Source organism: Curcuma longa, chromosome 21 (genome assembly GCF_044706935.1).
Source record: "Curcuma longa cultivar G26 ecotype Majalengka, Jawa Barat chromosome 21, ITB_CL_G26_1.1, whole genome shotgun sequence".
NCBI lineage: Eukaryota > Viridiplantae > Streptophyta > Magnoliopsida > Zingiberales > Zingiberaceae > Curcuma > Curcuma longa.
The window spans coordinates 2,649,319-2,671,386 of record NC_133881.1 but is presented as its reverse complement, the minus strand read 5'-3'; the positions used below and the strand labels follow the sequence as shown (position 1 = coordinate 2,671,386).

The 22,068-nt window shown below is 36.2% G+C and overlaps 3 protein-coding genes across 4 annotated transcripts; 2 read left to right on the top strand and 1 right to left on the bottom strand.

Annotated features, from left to right (window-relative positions):
* Window positions 1-1,838: 1,838 nt before the first annotated feature.
* On the top strand, window positions 1,839-8,324 carry LOC141815627 (E3 ubiquitin-protein ligase UPL4-like). The gene is made up of 15 exons (XM_074703577.1): window positions 1,839-2,384; window positions 2,459-2,569; window positions 2,664-2,780; window positions 2,970-3,128; window positions 3,238-3,399; window positions 3,608-3,763; window positions 3,840-3,961; window positions 4,039-5,905; window positions 6,001-6,228; window positions 6,311-6,415; window positions 6,607-6,687; window positions 6,756-6,824; window positions 6,912-7,040; window positions 7,117-7,200; window positions 8,259-8,324. Exons 1-15 carry the CDS (start codon window positions 1,839-1,841, stop codon window positions 8,322-8,324), a joined length of 4,002 nt encoding a protein of 1,333 aa, XP_074559678.1.
* A 1,593-nt stretch (window positions 8,325-9,917) lies between these two features.
* LOC141814780 (putative serine/threonine-protein kinase PBL26) lies at window positions 9,918-13,091 on the top strand. Its single transcript, XM_074702730.1, has 5 exons — window positions 9,918-10,017; window positions 11,293-11,477; window positions 11,553-11,742; window positions 12,248-12,639; window positions 12,903-13,091. The coding sequence occupies exons 1-5, from the start codon at window positions 9,918-9,920 to the stop codon at window positions 13,089-13,091; spliced, it is 1,056 nt and encodes a 351-aa protein (XP_074558831.1).
* Window positions 13,092-13,504: 413 nt separating this feature from the next.
* LOC141814778 (uncharacterized) lies at window positions 13,505-20,712 on the bottom strand. 2 transcript variants are annotated; one of them, XM_074702727.1, is made up of 8 exons: window positions 20,427-20,712; window positions 19,494-20,135; window positions 18,417-18,696; window positions 18,048-18,327; window positions 16,655-16,762; window positions 15,775-16,053; window positions 14,975-15,118; window positions 13,505-13,991 (listed from the first exon to the last, which is right to left on the bottom strand). In XM_074702727.1, the coding sequence occupies exons 1-8, from the start codon at window positions 20,695-20,697 to the stop codon at window positions 13,815-13,817; spliced, it is 2,181 nt and encodes a 726-aa protein (XP_074558828.1). In that variant the 5' UTR covers window positions 20,698-20,712; the 3' UTR covers window positions 13,505-13,814. The 2 variants fall into 2 exon arrangements, with proteins under 2 accessions (XP_074558828.1, XP_074558829.1); XM_074702728.1 differs by having other exon boundaries at window positions 18,417-18,663.
* Window positions 20,713-22,068: the final 1,356 nt, after the last annotated feature.

Here is a 22,068-nt window from a genome sequence, read left to right as displayed (position 1 = left end):
CTGTTTGTATTCGTTGTAGATTTTTTTTTTATTGATTTTTTTAAAAAAAATCAATCAATCAACAGTTTAATTGAATATAACGGTTTAATTATTTTCTTGAGAACGTTGCCAACGTTCAATTTTTAAAACTTTGGACAACGTTCATTTTTACTATATATACATCATATTTTCATTCATCTTTCATCAAAAAAATTTAATGCATATTAAAAATTTAAAGATCGATGGATAAAAATTTAAATTAATTTTATTTAATATTAAATTAAAATTTAGAAATTATAAGTATTTTTATTAAATATAAATAAAATGATAGTATAGTTGGTAAATATTTAATTATGATATTTGGAATTAGGATATTTTGAAAGTGATATTTGATGGAAGTGATATTTAATTTGTGGTATATTTTATTATAAAAATTGAGATATTTGAAGGAAAAGATATTTGATTAATGATGTGAGTGTGAGAATCATAAATATTTAGAAGAAATATTTAATATCTGGATGCCCTAATAAGGAAAATAAATAAATACTAATAATTCTTGGGAGGTTTTATTTTTACAATCAACCAAAATTTCGTCCATTATATATAGGCCAAAAATTAAAAGAGCATTTTATTTTTATTCTCATTAAAAAGAGCTTTATTTAAAAAAAGTTGTTTCAGATTACTACTATTTCAAATTTTAAAATTTAATAAAAATGTTAGTACAATTATATCTCAAGTGGTTATATCGAATTTTAATGTTTGAATAAAAAAGTTTAAATTAATTTTGCATTTGGATATGATTAAGTTGAGTAGGAATTTGATAAGACATATAGGCAAGGGCGGGCAAATTAATTGATTTGAGAGCTCAAAAAATCTACTAAAGATTAAAGAATAATAGAATGAGACATTCAAAAAGAAATTGTAAAACGAGGAAAATCATTTACAATTTCTTTTGTAAGTTAGGACTAATTGCATCTAAGATTGAATAACTAAATAAGAAACAATTTTAGTGGTAAAATCAAATTGTGATATATATATATATATATATATAATTTTATTTTATTAGAAATATAAAATAATTTCAATAAGATTTTTAGTCAATTTTATATATTTACTTTAGTAAAAGATAGAATCTTATCGATTCCATAAAATTAACCTCGTGATCATCTATAAAAAAAATAAATCAAAAATTATAATTGACTATTATTATGAAAAGTACATATTCACAATCAATCATATTTTATCATTCATTTTCCTAACTAGTTTTTCCAATTATTTCTGATGAATATAATTGATTTTTGTTTATCAATTTTATTATATTTTCATGAATTATTAATCAATAATTTTAAGTTAATTCTATATATTTAATCGAAATAAACAAAAAAAATTTTATTCCGATCAAATTAAATCTGAAAACAATTTAACATATATATATATATATATAATTATGATAATTATGCAATTTGACCAATTGCTCCACTTATTTAAGTATAATAGCTATAACATCACGATCAAAATTCCAATTTCTGTATTAATTTTCGTGACTACGACGACAGTGAAAAGAAAACTGGGGTATTTTTGAAAAATTAGTAAAAGTTCGGGCAAAAATACAAAGAGAAGACAAAACAGAACGCAAGTAACAGACTGCGAAATAATTCTGATGGAACTGAAACGAAAATTTCGAGGGCCTCTCTATATAAATAGTCCACGATCTCTTACTTCACCGCCTCGTCTCCTCCAGCGCGAACCAAACCCTCCTCTTCTTCATCTCGCCGTCTCCGATCGCCGCCTCACCGAGCAACATCCTCCCGGCGATTCTTTTGTTTTCCTTGCCTTTCATCGCATTTTCCTAAGGCGTCATGGTTCGTAGTCGGAAGCGCAAGGTTTCTAACGGAGAACTCCCGGTGAAAAAGCGAGCTTGCAGATCGCAGGAGCCCCTACCCGGCTCGTTAGCCTTCCGAACCCCGGCCTCGAACACCGAGATGGAGTGCTCCATCTCCGCCAGTTCCGACCGCGGCGAGGTGTTGTCCGACCACCACTTTTTCGACTTGGGCGACCATGCTATGAGTTTATCGAAGAGGAGGGTGCACAGAGTCGTCGCTCGCCTCGCCGATGATGGTTCGGGGGAATCCGCGCAACTCGAGGCCCTGACCGAGCTATGCGAGATGCTCTCCTTCGTCGTGGAGGACGCCATCGAGCACTTTCCCTTGGAGGAGCTCGTGCCGTCTCTATTGAAGCTTAATGCCAATGGTCGCAACCCTGAGATTATGCTTCTGGCGGTTAGAGCGCTAACTGATCTGTTGGACGCGAGGCCTTCTTCGGCCGCAGCTATCGAGCGGCATGGCGGAATTACTGTCCTCTGTGGAAAGCTTTTGGCTATCGAATACTTGGACGTTGCAGAAATGGTAGGTGGCTCTTGTTCTATCCACGAATATCCAGAATCATGATACTTATATTTTTTATGTTTACGTTTAATTAGTGTCATCAAGCATTGGAGAAAATTTCGCGGGAATATCCTGTTGCATGTTTAAAAGCAGGTGCTGTTAATGCAGTTTTAACTTATATCGATTTCTTTCCGTCTAATATTCAGGTTTGTAGAACAGCATAAACTATTGTCTTTTATCTCTGTTCATACGATATGGTTTGTCAAATTAGAAGGTAATTCGATATGTTTTTTTTTTCAGCGAGTCGCAATTTTAACAGTAATTAATATGTGCAAGAAAGTCTCTCCTGATTATTTATCAATTATAATGGAGGCAGTCCCTTCGTTATGCACTCTTCTGCAGTATGAGAACAGGGAGGTTAGTGCTATCGCCATTCTCAAGCTCAATCGTAATTGATATAGAGTAACTTAGTTAAAGTCTCCGTTTCCTTTTTTGTATTTATCAACTTCAACATCAACAGTCAGTGTTAGTAAAAACTATTTGGGCTGTTTATTCGATGAATACTTATTTTGGCTGAACTGATTTGGTTCTCTCGTATTGTGGCAGCTGGTAGAAACTGTTTCTATTTGTCTTGGATGGATTGCTTACTCTGTTCGCTATTCTCCTATTTTGATTGATGAACTGTGCAAGCATGGAGTGATACAGAAGTCCTTGGAATTGATAGATAATGATAGTCATAGGTCAATTAGCCCCATGGCTTTTTCTGTAAGCATCTCTATCTTTTTGATGTTAAATACCTTGTTTGTGGATCATCAGCCATTTCTTTTGACATATATTCTTTACTGGCATGTTTACCTTATGTTGTTCTCCTCAGGGTTTAGTTGGTCTCCTCACAAGACTTGCCGCTTGTTCTCAGTTAGCAGTTCAGATCCTATTTGAGCTTAGCATAAGCAGAACTTTGAGAGACATCTTAATAGGTTCTGACATGTCACACAATTCAGCCTTTGCATCTACTCAAGATGTCCAAAACAATCAGGTTTCTGTGCTCTACTTTAACAATTTTTAGTTTAATTTCTAAAAATCATGTGAATTTTGTCCTCTAGTCTGTTACCTTGATAAAATAACTAATTGGATGAGTTTCGTTTAAATGTTAACATGTTTCTTCAAACACAATTCTGTCTTGTAGTCTGTGCATAATTGTTATTTGTGTTTGTAATTTTTACATAAAGTAATATTTGCTTCAGGTATGGGAAGTTTTAAAGTTAACTAATCAGTTGATTCCTGAAAAAAAGAGAGATGTTTCAGTCAATAAACTAATGCAAGCTAAGGAGAAAATTTTAATGGATGAACCCAATTTCTTGTATCAATTTGCCATGGACTTTCTTCCAGCTTCCATCCAGGTTTGTTCTTCTAAGTGATTCATTATGTATAATATTTGTTATTATTATTTTATGATAAACTTGGTATTCCAAATAGGTTGTGAACTCCGGTGCAAATGATTATGTATGTTATGGTTGCATTTCCATCATAAGACGTATTGCCCATTATAGCACGCCTGAGATACTTTTGGACTCGATCAAAGATACAAATATCTCAAGGTAAATGCACAATATATGTGAAGTGAGGCATTTTGTGGAGATCTTTTAGGATCACATGCTAATTGTTTATGTGACAGTTTTTTGGCAGGGCTGTTGACCACGAAAGATATACATCTACTAATTTCCACACTGGAGATTGTTGAGATTCTGATGCAAAAACTTCCTGGTGTTTTCTTAAGCTCTTTTATCAAGGAAGGAGTATTTTATGCAATTGACATGCTTTTAGTCCAAGATAAATGCATAGAATCTGTACGCCACTCAGATGAGAAAATGGTTGTCGGTGTTGTTTCCAGATGCATGTGTTTTGCATTTACTGGATCTAGTGTTCCCTCTTCTCAATTAAAAACATGCAAGCTTGGAAAGGATGCTATTCATAATTTGGGAAGGAAGATAAAAGCTTCCTGCTACTTGGGCCATGGAGCAACTAACTCTGATATGTCATGTTCTAAAACTCTTGAACATCTCAGAACTTTGTGCAGAGCGCTAGATGATAGTATGGACACACATTCAGATGATGTTGGTAACCTACATGAAGTGAAATTTTCGACACAAATATTAGTTGAGGTGATGAAAGAACTTTCTCACGGAGACTCTTTGTCAACCTTTGAGTTTGTTGAGAGTGGTATTGCAAGATCTCTGGCTCATTATTTATGCAATGGCAAGTATCTGCTTGGAATTCATGATAGTGGTTTATCAGATCACATTCTAGCTGTACAGAAGAGATTCCAAATATTTGCTTCCATATGCTTGTCAAAACCTAACCAAAGTCGTGATGATACAATTTTGGCTTTCTTATTGAAAAATCTGCAGAATGCATTGTCTTCTTTGGATAACTTTCCTGTTGTCAGAAGCCAACAGTTGAAGCCAAGAAAAAGTTACACAGATATCCCTTGTAGGAGCCCCACAATGAATCCTCGTTTAAAAGTTTCATTTGTGCGTGACAAAAAAGAGTCAAACTTGTTGGACATAGCAAACAACAGCAACGTGTTTGATTTGGTTTCTCAGTCAAATATCTTCTTGAATAGGCTTGGATTCTCATGGTTGAAACTTCCCTTTTTCCCTACCAAATTAGAAGCTGAGATGCTTTCCAACATTGATAGAATGAATACCTCATATGATATTTTATTTATGTTGAAAATATTGGAGGGCTTGAATCAATTTTCGATGGAACTGTCAGTTAATGATAGAATTCAAGAATTTGCAGAAGGGAGAATAGATAAATTTGATGATTTGAAGGTGATAGTTTCTCCAGTACCAAAAGTTGAGTTTGTGTGCAGCAAGCTAACTGATAAGTTGGAGCAACAAATGAGAGATCAACTGGTACTAAACACTGGTTGTTTTCCATCATGGTGTAGCCAGTTAATGAATGCATGCCCTTTCTTATTTTCTTTTGCGGCAAGATTGAAGTACTTCTACCTCACAGCATTTGGTTCTTTAAGAAATCAGAATAACAACATTTGGCATTCAGATAGAAGTAGCATGAACTCCGGTGAATGGCACCTGGATACTAGTTTCCACTCCCGCCAGAAGTTTAAAGTTGACCGCAACAATATCCTTGAATGTGCTGCAAAAATCATGGAATTACATGCTCAAAGTAAGGGCTCTCTTGAAGTAGAATATACTGATGAAGTGGGTACTGGTCTAGGTCCTACTATGGAGTTCTACACTCTAGTAAGTCATGAATTTCAAAAGGCTGGATTAGGTATGTGGAGAGAGGACCATCGTGCAGCTAAAAGTGGCGTTTGTAGCGATTCTTCAGTTCTGTTTGCTCCATGTGGACTGTTTCCTCGTCCCTGGTCAAGAAAAAGTTCAGGTGGGATTAAATTCTCAGATGTGAAGAAAAAGTTTTTCCTTCTTGGTAAGCTGGTAGCCAAGGCAATTAAAGATGGGAGAACAATGGACATATCATTTTCTAGGGCCTTCTATAAGATTATGCTTGAGCAGGTGCTTATGATTTGATTTTTTTCCTGAATTTTCTTCTCTTTCATTTTTTTTTGTTTATAATCTAACCATGAAATGAACTTCTACATGCTTTGTAGGAGCTCAATTTATGTGATATCCAGTCATTCGATCCAGACCTTGGAAGGACTTTACTGGAGTTTCAAGCTCTTGTCAACAGGAAAAAATTTGTTGAATCAGTTTCTGGAGAAAGAGATAAGGATCCATCAAAGTTATATTACAGGAGCATGGCTGTAGAGGACCTCTCTCTTGATTTCACTCTTCCAGGTTATGCTGAGTATGCACTCGCATCAAAAAGTGCAAAGATGGTAATAGTTGGAGTAGGAAAATCACTTGTCCTTTCATGTCATTTTCATTATATTATGGCTGCTTAAATTGTTTCTTTGATAGGTGAACATTGCCAACTTGGAAGAATATGTTGCACTGGTCATTGATGCAACACTTGGCAGTGGAGTTGCGAGACAAATTAATGCCTTAAAATCTGGATTTAATGAGGTATATTTTGCATTATTTTTTTGTCATGTTCTTATACCATGTTTTGGTTTATCTATGGAGAGTAGTTTCTAAGAAATACCTAATAAAGATTTAAACCTTGATAATTCCAATATTGCACTTGGAGAAAACAAATGCAGATTGTTCATCAACCTTCAATGTAGTTTATTTTAACTTCTTCTGTTTATGTCCAGGTATTCCCTCTAAGATATCTCCAAATCTTCACTGAAGATGAGTTGGAGCGGTTACTCTGCGGAGAACAAGATACTTGGGATGTATGCACTACTTTACCCTGTTCTTTAGTTATTAATCTTTGCATGTATTTATGTTTCTTTCCTTGCAGTTCTTTCAGCTTGTGAATCACATCAAGTTTGACCATGGGTATAGCGCGAGCAGCCCTATGGCTACCAATGTCAGTATCTGGAGAAGAAATCTACTAAGTGCAGATAAAATTTTTCTTGTATAAAAAAAAAATTCATTCTATTTCTTTCTTTTTCAGTTGTTAGAAATCATTCAAGAATATGATTATGATCAGCGTAGAGCTTTCTTGCAATTTGTAACTGGAGCACCTCGCCTTGCACATGGAGGGTTGGCCGCCCTTAACCCAAAGCTAACAGTAGTTCGAAAGGTTAGAATTAATGCAGTTGGGTAATGCACTGACTGTATGGTTTGCTAAACAATTAACTTCTTATTCTTTATTGCAGCACTCTAGTTTTGATGCTGATCTGGACTTGCCGAGTGTCATGACTTGTGCAAATTATCTAAAGCTCCCACCTTATTCATCCAAAGTATGTTCACTTATTTTCCTTTTTGATCAATGTACTCACTTTCTTGGATGACTCATTGAAACATATAACCCCTCCACTGCATCTTCGTATGTTTGACTGAAAATTTCTGTCTTTTCAAAATTTATCTGATTGTAGTTTGCCTTTAAAATGTTTGCCATATTTGGTTTATGGATTTTCTCTCAAGTTTGAAAAAGAGAGTAACATAACAAGTTTGCAACCTCTTTTTCAAAATTTCCCTTTCCCTCTCAAACAACTATTGATCATTCTATTTGTTCCTAGTTTGGTTGCACCCATTTTGCAGAAATTTACCTACCAAACAAACTGTATTTTAGCAATCAGTTTCTCTTTTCAGATGTGAACAATTTACTGATGTGTTGTGTACTTTGTTGATTTTTTTCCTTCTAATTTTATGGTGTAAATTGCAAATATAACCTAGGGGAAATTAAAAGGGCTTCCTTTCTTTTTAAAAACACCAAATAAATGCTCCTATTTTCATGATTATTAAAGGGGTGCTGTATCTTCTCAAATATGCTCGTTAGGCCTTTCATCCTAATTCGTTGAAAACCGAATAGTTTCATTGAAGTTCTTTTTTTTTTCTAATTTGAAACAAAACTTGCTCTAGTTTCTCCTTTAACTCTAGACTTGTTACAAGGGAAATATACTCACACCTGATTTACTGGATAATTGCAATTTATATTTGAAACTATCAAACTAACAAAAGTTAACTTTTTTCTAATTTCAGCTAAAAATTTTCAACTTTGTCTTTAAATAATTAACAAATTGGAAAGTAAATATTCACACATAGTTTTGATAGAAGTAGGATGATTTTTACCTCAAACTAGCAAAGTGACAGTTTCAATCAAACTATTCAGTTTGCCACAATTAATAAGAATTAAAAGGGATATAAAGTAAATCTTTCAAGTGCAAAATAGGGATATTCTTAAAAATAGATGATGTCTTTTTGATTTTTTGCAATGTAACATAGTCAAAGCAAACCCTCTAAGTACATTGCATAAATATTTCATTGTTATACTAATCACATCTCAATTCTTCTGCAGGAGATAATGAGAGAGAGATTGCTATATGCGATAACCGAAGGTCAGGGATCGTTTCACCTATCATAATCAGCTGCAAGACGATTTGTAATCTTAATTCATCCTGTGGATATAACTCGAACTCAGAAGGATGACGATACTGTACATATATTGGGTGAGCAGTTGTTCATTAGCCACAAGAAGAAGCCTTCCCAGCCTCAGCAATTCATCGCACATAGTTCAGTCCAGGTGACCAAGGAGCATTTTTGCAAGCACAGAATTGTAAACGAGTTATTAGTCTCAATAAGTCATGTTTATTCTACAACGGCAGCACAGGAATAGGAAAAAAGGTGTTAGTGAACACAAAAAGTCGTGTATATTCCTACAATGCAAGCACAGCAATTGTAAATTATGAGCTATATAAGTTTTAAGTCATGTTTATTCCCCTAATTACATGGAATCCTGTTACTTATTGTGTCGATACATATTTGATAATGGGTAGTTAGTCCAAGAGGTGCCCTCAACTTTGCCATCTTCCTATATAATTCAATTAACTATCATGAAAACTTATCAATAACAGTGGATAGTGGAATAGTTGAAACTCTACTAAAAAATACTTAGGAATATGAAAATTATTATTTATTCAAAGTTGCAATTTCAAGAGTTGAAAATTCAAATAACATTTTGCTTTCGGATATAGTTGAGTTGATTACGACAGAGTAAATTTACAGAAGAGGTCAATGGTTTGAATGAAACTGAGATAATATTCTTCTTCGTCGTAGTCAATTACAACTTATCAATTTATCTCCTCACAGATAGTAACCGTTTGAGCTATTAGGATGACGGATTTCATTTTTTTTTTTTAAGAAAATTCAAATAAATTGATGAAATTAATCTCATAAAATCAAGTGTTTTAGATAAAAAATTTTGGTGTGAATTTTGGAAATTCTGAAACAATTTTGGAGTTCATTGATTTAGTTAGGGGCATTGTGTGCACGTTGTGTTGGGAAGGAAGGAGCGTGGTGGTTTGGGAATTTTAAAAGTAAGGAGCGTTTTTTGAGAAATTTTCAAAGTTAGGGGTGTGGTTTAAAATTTCTTCAAAAAAAGAAGAAATTTTGGATCCAATTGAAAAATTTTATAAAGACCTTTTTTTTTCTCTTTTAAACAAACAATACCATTGACAGCTCCTTCCCTCCTCCCCCTGGTCGTCTTCCCAGCGGAATTTGGATCCACGTCTCGCCCTCTGCGCTTTCAGATGTGTCCTCAAATACCCACCATCCGCTTCTGGTCGAATCACCGGTGCCATCGCCTAGAAAAAGTCGTCACCTTTCTCCTTCTGATAAGCTTCTGTCGTTCCTCGCCAAAGCCTCTGCGGTTCCGCCGATTCTGGTCACTTCCGGTAGGGATTCAAGTCTCTTCTCGACTTTCTTGGCGTACATTTCGATTTTTTCGGGCTTCAAGTTCGAGCGTCGAAGTTGTGGAGCTTATTTTACCCTAGGCGGAACTTCTTTTTGCAGTTCACTCGAAATATTCAGCTCCGTGTTGAAATTTGGGATTTTTGTTGGGGGTTCAAGGATTGTAGGCTGAAAGTTTTTTTTTTCAGTTCTCTGACCTTGTAAATTGGGATTTGAGACAATCGGCGGGAGTTGAGAGGTAATTTTTCTTTGACGTATATACTTCAAAATGAGCTGCTTTCCTTGTTTCTTGAAGAAGAATTTCCCGAACGCCGACTTATCTCCAGTTTCACGCGCGGTAAAGGTCCATGAAGTGACGAAATGGCCCGGTGAGCTTTTTTTTCCCCCTTCCATTCAGGATAAAAAACTGAACATTGATTGCATTTTGTTGTTTTAGTCTGTGAATCAACTGTTCATATATACTACTATGTTATGTTTTTTAATTTCTTCCTTATGTGTTCAATCAAGAAACAATAAACCCTAGCTTGTCAGCATTCTGTTGTATCAGTGCTGATTTATAGATAACATTAAGTTGCCATAATTTTTGTCTTATTGCGGTTAGCAGCAACCATAAGAAGGTGAGCAATCTCTTTCATTTTGAAGCGGTTGTTATTCTAAGAAGGTGAACAATAGAAACTCAATACCCAGAATTTCTTAATAAGCAAAAGTTCATGCAAACAATGTAAAAGTTTATGAGAGCACATTATTCACTTTATAGTTTCCATTCATTCCACTTTGATTGCTGAGAATTTTGTATGCAAATTTGCATAAGTTGCCTAAGTTGCATAATTTGCAAATTTGCATAAGTTCTACTTAAATCTTGTATCATTTTGAGCTATTAGACTAATTATGGGACTTGGAAATTTAACATGGTGTTTGGAAGTTCCTGTCTTCAATTACAGTTTATAAACCTTCCTATTTTATCCCAGTCACCAGTGGGTTAGGCTTGAGCTATTTCAGCAGGGAATATAAAATCAATCATTGCCATGCATCTGCTCAACCAGTGCATTCCAGTGTCTTTGAAACCAGTGATTCTTATTCTCTTGAAGAGTCGTTGAAAATAGATCGCACCACAACTTGGAATGCAGGCCTTGTCTTTTCTTTTGCCTTTTATTTCTGCATGATAATCTCTTCCCAAAATTTCCTACACTATGAAGTGCCTAAGGTAATTCAATAGTTGAAGTAGATGGATTGTGAATCCATTTAAGAATTTTTCCTTAAAACTTTACCTGAGCACTACGTTTTATACTTTCTATACTTGCTTAGTTCACATGATACTTGGAAGTATGAGATTCAACAGAGTCACATTTATTATCATTTAGTGCAGTGTTCCGTGAATTGTCAAGTATTATCCATATAATAGTTAATAGGCTTACAGACACTTAATTAGCACCAAAATATGGATGGATCATGTTTAATTTCTTCTAAGCATATAAATATTCCTGCTAAGCAGCATATCACTTGATATTATTCTTTAAGTCAGTCTGAATTGAATAGGCAGTTTCACAACCTAGAGAGTGATGCTAAAGAAAAAAAGTGTGTTGATAAGTAACTATGTCAATTCACATGCCTAGTCGTATTCTTACTTGACTTCTGTCATGCAGAGTATCCCCCGAAGAAAGTTCCTACTGAAGAAACTCAAAATGATGCTGGAAACAAAAATGTTGCTGCCGAGAGATTCACATTCCGTGAACTCGCTTCTGCTACCAAGAATTTTAAATCAGAGTGCCTTTTGGGGGAAGGAGGGTTTGGTAGGGTTTACAAGGGTTTACTCGACAAGACTGGACAAGTAATTGACTGATTTATTTAATATAATATACTTTTGTGATATAGTTACTTACAAGTCTCTGAATTTAATGGTTAGGTTATAGCTGTTAAGCAGCTAGACAGGAATGGCTTCCAAGGCAACCAAGAATTCCTTGTTGAAGTATTGATTCTCAGTCTCCTCCATCATGAAAATCTAGTCAAGCTTATTGGATACTGTGCTGATGGTGATCAAAGGCTTCTGGTCTATGAGTATATGCCTAATGGCTCCTTAGACGACCATTTGCTTGGTATTCTATCATTATAGTAGTTTTATTACTTCCATACATACGATCGTGGCATTTAGATCTTCACAACTTCTTTTGGCACTTTTAAACTAAATTTGTATATGAAATTCTCAGCATGGTGTACCAAAAGACTCCCATTCCCTGTAGCTGACTTTATTTTGTTATGCTTCTTGCTTAATACTTGATTTTCAATTTCATTTACGAAGATTATTTGTAATATGTGAAATCTTCCTCTTAACCAACTGCTTTGTAGTTTTCCGAAGGCAGCAGCTCTTTCTTTTTTACGAAGTTTAATGGTTTATGCAAGCTTCATAGGCAATTTTATATTTTATCAAATAACCCTGTGATTTTTCTTCCAGTCTACTAATTTACTCTTACTTTGTGACAAAAGTGTTCGACCTTAAACATTTTGTCATTTGGCAATTATTCTGTAGTAGTTTGTCATACAATGATTAGTGAAAGCTTCTCTAGCTTAAATGAGTTTAACAGAGTGAAATTTTGTTTCCAGATATCTCAGCCGATCAGAATCCTCTAATCTGGCATGCCAGGATGAAAATAGCTCATGGTGCCGCTCAAGGCCTCGAGTATTTGCATGAGAAAGCCAACCCACCTGTGATCTATCGTGATCTTAAATCATCCAATATTCTACTTAATGAAAATTTTGTTGCAAAGCTCTCAGACGTTGGGCTTACAAAGCCGAGTTCCATAGGAGATAAAATTCATGTTTCTTCAGCAGTGATGGGCACTTATGGATGCTGTGCACCCGAATATGTAAGGGCAGGTCAGCTTACTTTGAAGTCGGATGTCTACAGTTTCGGTGTTGTTATGCTCGAGCTAATCACAGGGAGGAGGGCCGTTGACACTACTAGGCCAACAGATGAACAGAATCTTGTTGCTTGGGTATGAAATCCTAACCCTCCTCTTTCTCTTCTCTCTCACACGCACACACACATAGACACACAATAAACAGTTATAGACTTAGAGTTGATACATCAGGGATCCTTAAGACCTCTATGCTGTAGTTTTTATTTGAACATGGGTAATCTATGTGATCAAATCATGTGAATGAGTTTAGCATCAAAACCATCCTTTTATTTGCTCGATAAAGATGTGCCTTCTTTTTCGTTATTTAAGCTAGTCCCTCTTGTTTCTCCTCTCGACAGGCAATGCCCTTGTTAAAGGACCAGCAGAGATTCCCAGAGTTAGTAGATCCACTCCTGCAAGGGGACTATCCAGCAAAAGGCTTGTGCCAAGCAGCTGCTGTTGCTGCAATGTGTGTCCAAGAAGAGCCTTCGGTTCGCCCACTAATGACTGATGTTGTCGCGGCACTAAGCTTTCTTACAATCGAATAAATCTGTTGTCATGATTATTTTTGGATTTAATCCAAAAGATCTCGTACCAAGATGTCTTCCATTTTATAAACCTATGATTTTTTTCATATATTTTTAATGTGAAACTTTGATTGTATCTCAATAGAATTACCCTCTTCATTATTACGTCAATCCTCCGCAGCTGAAGGAAAGTCTCCCCTGCTGAACCACCCTCTTCATTGCCGGTTGCCAGTACCTTCTCAGAGCAAGCACCACACACAAGCCATCCCACCTTCATCAAGTGGATTTGGCCATTTTTGACTTCTCATTTTTTGTAAGTTGCAGGAGACATTTTGGAATATTTCAAATAACTTCATGACAAGGAACAGTTGCAAAAGTGATCAAGAATCGTCAATATATACCAAAACAAGCTCTTATGATTTGTGAAGCAACAGTTACAGATAAGGCGAGCTGGAAACTCTCCAGGACTCGCAACTGCACACACAGGAATATGAACTCAAGTCACAATATCCTGATGCGGAAACCAAATACATAATCACACAACACTTTGTTTTCAGGATAAAACAGAAACACAATTATGAACTATTTACATGGTCCGTACATGTACAATGCTCATGTGGTAAATTGGATGCCCAAACTACGACAACGACGACAACAAAAGTTACTATAAGATATGTATGTGCATGCTAGGTTAGATCTGCCTTTGCTGATGACGCGCCTAGCAAAAGTGTTAAACCTCATTTGTCAATGGTACGAGAAGGAAAGCCATCTATGTCGCAGTGCTTCACTAGCTGTTGGTCTCCTCCTTGGGTTTATTTGGAGCAAATAAGAAAGGAAATCAACAAATTCAGTATCGGAATCTTGCAGTTGTTGTGACAATGAGGACCTCTCCGGTATCAAGTACTCTATTTGGTGCAGTTCCTGAAAAACATATGGTGACGAGGATATATTCAAAAATGCAGCAAGAGTACAGAATACAAAATATTGCAAGTGAGGATTCATGACAACTATCTTGAAAGAGCAAATGGCTACCGTAGATTGTTGGTTACTGCATCTATAAACAGGCATTTGCTGATGATTTCAAATAGATTTCTCATTTCGCATAATATATGCAAGATTTCAGTTGCATCTAACACTTGAACATACAATAATGTCTTCTTGGCGAAGCATCTACAAGTGAATATCTCAAAGAACAAAGTTTTTTTTTTCTCTTTCAAATTGGCATGAATATGCTAAGACGAAGAAAGTTTCATTGTCGAAAGTGCTGATGGCCCAAGTTGGAGAATACTGATTAGCCCATGGTTGTGAAATGGATGGATAGATAGGGACGAGATATAGTGCCTTCCTTTTAAGATTTATGATCTAACCCACATGGCATTCTCTGCTTATATTAAGCAGGTTGAACCTGGAAGAGATTTGCTTCAACTTTAATGAACCTTCTCCCGTAGCAAAAATGCAAAAATATTAATGCAATATTGCAAGCCTAGGGTTACAAGAATAAGTGAAAAATATGCTATGAGCCACTACATTTGATCATTATTATGTTAAGGGATCTAACTAATTGAGTTTTCATTTTATTTTCTTTAGCATGTTACTTTCCAAATAAAGGAGATTTTACCAATTGCTGATCCTCAATCAATTACAATTTTCTTTCTACATATGTCATATTTTTACAAGAATGGAGATGTTAGTATGTTACCTATTGTTGTTCCTCAATCAATTACTTACACAATAAATCTGATTAAACAGACAAAAATTGGTTTGTGCTATTCTGTGATCTTGTTTTGCTGTTAACATTTATAATTAAATATTGTCTAAGGAAATCTAGCAGCCACAATTTACAATGAAAAATATAAGTGGAAAAAGACGGGTAATTCATTTTTATTTAGGATGGGCGGAGAGACCTCGTTCACATGATATAGATCAAAACTTTCAGTGAAATATTTGCTTGTTTCCTGTCCCTGTACAAGCATCTCCTCATCAATTGGACCAAGGATCCCAATTATCCGAGCAAGTATCAAGGGGACTGAATCATTTGGAAATAGCACCTGATGTTGGAAAACAAATTGTTATCTGAATATCATGAAGAAATAAAAAAAACTTAGTAGATCAGAGAAGAGTACAATTTTCCGCCAAAGCACGTTTAGCAATATTCCTTTTCTGGAAGTTATATAACACTAGCTAGAACTTCTCTAAAGTTCAAAACCAAACAAACAAAAAAAGTCCATAGATTTGATGTTGGGCCAACATCCAAACAGCCTTTCAGAGCATGTGGGATGATTTCTCATCTCAAGCACATTAAGGGTAGAGTGATCTCAATAAATCCATAAGACATGGAAATTTGTCCAAATTAACTTTGATTTATTCTGACAATTTGCCAGAACAAGAAAATTGATTGGTAGAACTAAAATTGATAGGAAAGAAACCAAACCATAAACATTACCGGCCTAAACATATTATCCTTGGATCAAGTGTGCATGATACTCTGAAGGCAAACTATAAAAAACGGATTGGTATGCAATCTGATAAAAAGTGTATTTATATCAACGAACATTATGATCCTTTCTTTCATTTGTCATAAAAAAGCTTTATGCTCTTGACCAATGACCAATATGTGCAGAAGAGTAAACTTTATAAATCTAACTTTAGAATATGTGCACAAGAGTACATTTTATAGATTTAACTTTAGAAATATAAAACTTACATCACCAGTGTGCAGTTCAGCCAGGATGCAACCTAGGGACCAAATATCGATTTTCTGATCAAAAGGGAGACCTAGGATAACTTCAGGAGCTCTATAAGAACGAGACTGCACATATACAGATAAGTTGTCGGTCTCAAAGCAGCTGCTTCCGAGATCAATAACCTTAATTTCACATCTGCTATAGCTCTTGATAAGGATATTCTCAGGCTTCAGATCACAATGAATTATCCTCAGATGGTGGAGGAACTCTAAAGCCTCTAGACATTGTCGAGCTATAGCCTGCCACAGACGAATAATACAGTGCAATCTGTTATCAAAGACTAATACAAACTTAAAAAGATTATAGTAGAAAAGACTTTTCAAACACAAACTACCCTAATAGTAACTTCTAGGATAAAAGGCAGTTCGGTGCACAAAGCTCCCGCCAATGCGGGATCCCGAAGAAAAGTTGGACCACATTGAGTCCATTATAGTCTCACCTTGCATTTTGCAAGAGACTGTTTTCCCGACTCGAACCTGTGATCTCAAGGTCACATGACAACAACTTTACTATTGCGCTAAGGCTCTCTTTCAATAACATCTTCTAGGATATTAAAAAAAATTATTTATAGATTCAAGAATTGATTCCTTACTAGGTTTAGAATAGGCTGCAACAAGGATGCTGATGAAATTCAAGGTTGTGAGTTTTACTGTCAGAATTTGATTCTTGGTTAGATTAAAAACAGAAAAATGCAAATTATTTCACATCATATTGTTTATGCATATTTTGTCATCTTAAATTCCAGAGGTTAGATTGTTGACCCAAAAAAACTTTGTAATAGTTGACAAATACTGAACAACAAATCACACTGTCATGATCTACAATGTGTCAATCACGTACCTGTATTCTTGGCAATGTGTAGTATTCCACACCACCAGATTCATGATTGTACTTCTGAAATTCGTAGAGGTTCGCCCGTAACAACTCTGTGACAATGAAAAGATGTTCCTGCAGAAATTAACTGAAAGATGTTAAGAAATTGTTTTAATCAACTACAACCACTATGCAAAGAGAACTAGAACCAGAATGTTACTATGACATGCTTGGAACCAAGACAGCATGATCAATATTTTGATAGAAGCATGCATCTAGATGTAAATATCAAAAAATTAAAAAACAATCATGTTAAGAAGAAAGCACACTAACAAAGTAACAATGCTCCAAAATTTCAGTAATGATTACTTCATCTGGTACTAGGGCAAACACATGAAAGTTGATAAACTGATCAAGACGAGTACTGAAATGGAAATCACTTCAAAATAATGATGCAGTAAATGAATTTTAGACCACGGAGGAATTCTGAACCAGACCATAAATCATTGCCCTTGCACAATGGCAAGTTGCCAACCACCAACACTAACTAGGTTAATGACCTTGTGGTCCTTGGTCAAGATCAAGATTGGAGGCACAACACACTGCCGGATGCAATATTGTATATATAAACAAAACTTCTATTGATAGGTAAGTGGGCCAACAAGAGGTTGTAACTTGCACAAGCTCTAGTTGGACCATCAATAGATACACTTGGTTGGTCCAAAGCAAATTGGAAGGAGTGAAAAAAATGCATCTTCAGAAATTGAGTCCACCATCCTACCGTGTATTTGAATCTAGCATAGTCTTTCAACTATCCATTTGGAGCTAATGAGGGAGTTTTAGCTTACACTAATATAGAATCAGGAGTCTCTAGGCTTAAGGCCCACAGATAAGAAAGGACAAGACCATATGGTCCAGCTTCCAACAATATCTTGATGCGCCTAGATTAATATAAAAGATCACTGTGAGAACAATTCAGGCTTTCAGCTCCCATCTCCATCTGAGGGCTCCAACTAAGGGAATTAGTTCCACATTGACAAGGCAATATGGTCCATATCTCTCTCCGCTAGTGGGCAAGATCTTGAAGAGTCTGTTAGTATATCGTTTTTTTTTTACTTAGTTTCTTCCATCTATCATTCTAATCCTGTTATCCATTTCCCCCTCTCTTCCCTCTGCCCCAAACAATCTGTTCATTCTGTACAATTGACATAATCTTGCTTGGCAATATTGGTGGGATCTCCCCCCTCCACATATGTTACAGGTAAAAGAACACCTAGAAACAAATAAGAACCCTTGATTTGTATACTAATGAAGAGAGAAGAATATAGCACTCATGAAACAAGTGTTCTCAGTTGAAGTTAACATATACAAATGAATGATTTTCTAGAAACAGAGAAAATAAATACAAAAGCACATATACCTGATAGTAGAAGTAGTCATAAAGGCACAGTAAATGATGCTCATCGGAAGGATCATGCTTATTAACAAACTTGAGAAGTTTAATCTCATCTAAACTCTGGTCAAAGAAATCCTTATCATTCTTTATTATCTTGAGGGATACGTCCATTCCAGTATGGAGGTCATGCGCCTGAACAACCTTGCTAAATGCAGCCGAACCAAGATACTTTGTGATATAGTATCTGCCTGCTATGACTGATTTCAGGATAACTGGAAACTCTTTATTTTCTTCAAAGCCAGTCCTATGGACGGTGTCCAAAAGTTAGTACTGATTTTCTAAAGTTTTTCCAATTTGTTACACAACATTTTAGAAGAAAATTCTGGTACAAACCTGTTTTTGCGGTGAATTATTCTCAAATTAAATACTTCCAGTTCATCATCACAGGAAGCATGAAAATGAAGCTTGTCACCAATATCACCCTCTAATTCCTCATCAACAGCTTCAGATTCCTCTAGTTTTTTGTGAACTGTTTTGTCATCCCCATGTTCATATGCAGAATTTGCATCTTGTTTAGACACCTCTTCAAGTGTTGGTAAACTGAAAGATTCCCTTTGCAACTCCCCATCATCTCTCTTGCCTAAAAAAATTAAGTCTCTGCCATAAGAATCTCCTACAATATCCTTATTATTTTAGTATAGGACTCCGCGAAAAGAAAAAAATGAATTGAATGAGAACAAAACAGAAAAAAAAGGGAAAGAAATGCAAGTCAATGTGGAACAGCAAAGGCCATAATACTCGTGTTCCTTCAGACAAGGTAATGCAAAATGTTTTATGCTGGTGTAACATATATATATATATAAATCCTTGATGAAGTGCAATTGAATGGGCATGATAGAAGATGAAAAAGCATTATCCTGCCAAGTGCCTGAACATTACAAACCAGATAGGAGAAAAATCACTACAACCTAAGTCAAATAGTGAATAAAGATCGAATGTGATGTCCATGATCTGCTACTAGAAATCATACATGTAATTTCATTAAAGAGACTATGACTTCACATAACTGAATGAGATTGAAAACCAAATACCATATATTTGAGTTTTTCAACAGCAAAACATGCAAAGAACAAAGCCAAAATTCATGGTTCAATACTGACATCAATGTTTGGGTCTTTACTAGTATACCAGGAAGCACACTAACCAATGCAGCTAGCATCTATGAAAAAAAAATCTACAGGAAGATCAAAGTACACTAAATAAGTTGGGCAGGCTGGTAGGTACCTACCTATTTTTTATTCTTGAAGCAAATCATAGTCCTATTGTAACAGTTAACTTCACATAAGTTAAGCAGGCTGAAATTAACCAACCCATTTGCTACAAAAAAATAATGGATAAACCCATAGTATCATATTTATCATATCTGAATTTCAAAATGAATCAAACATAAACAATATGCAGAAAACTCACTTGTAAAGCCACTATCAGCAGCTGCATTGGCATTAAAAGTCTGTAGTTTTTCCGCTGCTAAATCTGATCCTGAGCATTCTTTGCCTTCAACTTGACTTTTATCGTGAAACAGATCATGTTCTAGGACAATAGTATCTGGCAGGTCAGGTTTCCCTCTGAACTGAAACTGATTCTCTCCACATTCATCCAACCTCTCCGTCTGGTCATCCAAGACCTGATAACGGCCATAGATAGCAAAGCTTGTCGTCCTCACCATTTCAGCAACCTCACCACTTTCACAATTTTTCGATCCATTGCAGCCATTACAAATTGGGAAAGGACAATTATAGATATTAACACATCCTTCAGAATCGACATCGTCATGTGCATGCCTATGATCATTTGCTAGAACATCATAAGTATCGTGAGTTTCATTCTCAAACAGCTTTTTTTCCTCTCTAGACATGATGAACTTGTCCTCCATATGTAATCGTTCAGAATCATTCTGCATGAAGAAGGGATTATCGTAATATCCTCCAACCTGGTCATCATACCAGTAATTATTGTACTCTCTGGCGGTCCCAAAGTTCGAGTGCCCATCGGTTGATTCTTCATCTGATCTAGACCGAGCTGGTGACCATACTCCGTAAGGATTCAAAAGCTCTGTTCCAAGAAATCCAAGAGAAAAATTGTATACTCAGACAGTTGTGTCGAGAAGAGAAAACAGTTTAATAATCTGGCACTTGGAATAAAATAAATAATTCTCCGTAGCTCTCGTGTCAGTTCATTTGCAGTTAAATTATACTTTTTTATATATTCAGCTTTCGGATAGAATCCATGGGCGAAATCAACAGAGCGGAAGTGCGAGGAAACAAGTCAAATTCTCGTCTAAGAACCGAAGGGATACAATGGGCACCGAGATCAACAAAATCCCAGAGTCAAAAACCAACCTACCCGAGGGCGATGAGCCAATGCTGACGAACGCGTCGGAGGAGCTGGAGGAGGCGCTCGGAGGCAAACCCTCGGCGCCGCCTGCACCTCCACGTGTTGGAGGAGAAAGCTTCAGGGGAGGCAGATCGAATCCTACCTTAAGGTCGAGGTCGGCTGCCTCGCCAGCGGAGCGGCGCAAACGCAGGTCGTCGCGGAGAGCGGCGGCGGCATCGGAGAATCCGCGCACTCTGAGGAATTCGATCACGTCCTCCGCCTCGACCCGCGGCGCCGTCATCCGAGGTCGCCCAGGTCTTCGAGCCTTGTTCTCAACTGCGAAGAGGAAGAGGAAGAGGAAGAGCGGAGGCGGTGGCCGGTGGGTATGAATTCGAATCCGGATGCGGATCCAATTCGGGCTCTCCAGAGATGCCGTTCGGTCCATGGAGCCGGTAAGCTGCTTCGGATCCAATGCACCAGGAAATGTAACTGAATCATATAAAAGCATTCATCGGACGGTCTCATCAATTGCTACGGCCAATCACGCTATTTAAAATCGACTCGTGTCCATCAAACGAAGCTATATGCACTGCGCATTGCAGGGCATCGCCCAAAAAGCGGTACGGTGGCCCCCTCTTCGGGTCGTCGCAGGCAAGCGAAGCTTGTGGGGACAAGTTGGATTTTAATCGAGTGACAATTTTACGGGACACACGTTTTCACACGCAAAAGTTCACCCGAGAGAAGCATTTGCTGGTTCCCACCGGCCGGCGCGGGTTTAAAGGAAGGTATGTATGAGTTGGGTGCGTGAATCAAAAGTTGGCGAAGCACGGGATCGTCTACGGGGGCTTTTCCGGGTCGCTGATACTTCGCTTTCCGTCGGGCTGTGGTTCCACGCGGTGAGCTCACCTCCGGTTCCGGTCAAAAATATACACTTCATATAAAAAATAAAGTTCATAAATACACAATACAAGGACCAAATTTGTTTTTTATTTGTATTTCTTGCAGTGTTTATTGACTTTCAGAAAGATATTTTTCTTCAATTTTATTTTTATTTTTATTATTTTATTTTAAAAGTTAAAAGTTAGAATCGGCATACAATTGATCATGTGCAAAACCATGAAATTGGATTTCATATTGTGCCAAAGTTTCAAATTGTCAATAAAATAACTTGTCATATTCTAACAAAGTCAACTGTGCTCGTCATCATGTTCTTGAATCAAAATTCCAATTTGTTTAAAAATGTTGAGAAAGAGATTTTATGGTGACCGTCAGTTATCTGAATAGACCTCTGAATAATTTTTATTTTATTTTGATGATCAATAAAAAAAATTTTATAGAGTCAGATCATCAAATCAATCACTCCAAAATTAATCGACATCGTAGGAACTAAATACTTTATGTTAAAAAAAAAAAAAAACTGAAGTGGGAAAATTTTCAATTTAGATGATAACAATTCTTAAAATATACTCTACACATTAATGTGACTTCTTCGTTCCCAACAACTCTAGTTCATGGTGCCAAAAGTAAAATAATCCCACCATTAAATGTTTACACTAATCTTTATTTAAAGAAAAACGAGAAGAAGCAAGAAAATATTGACAAGAAATTAAGGGCATTGAATTGAGACGAGTGTTTTATATTTTTAATAGAGATTTATTTAGAAGATGACAAA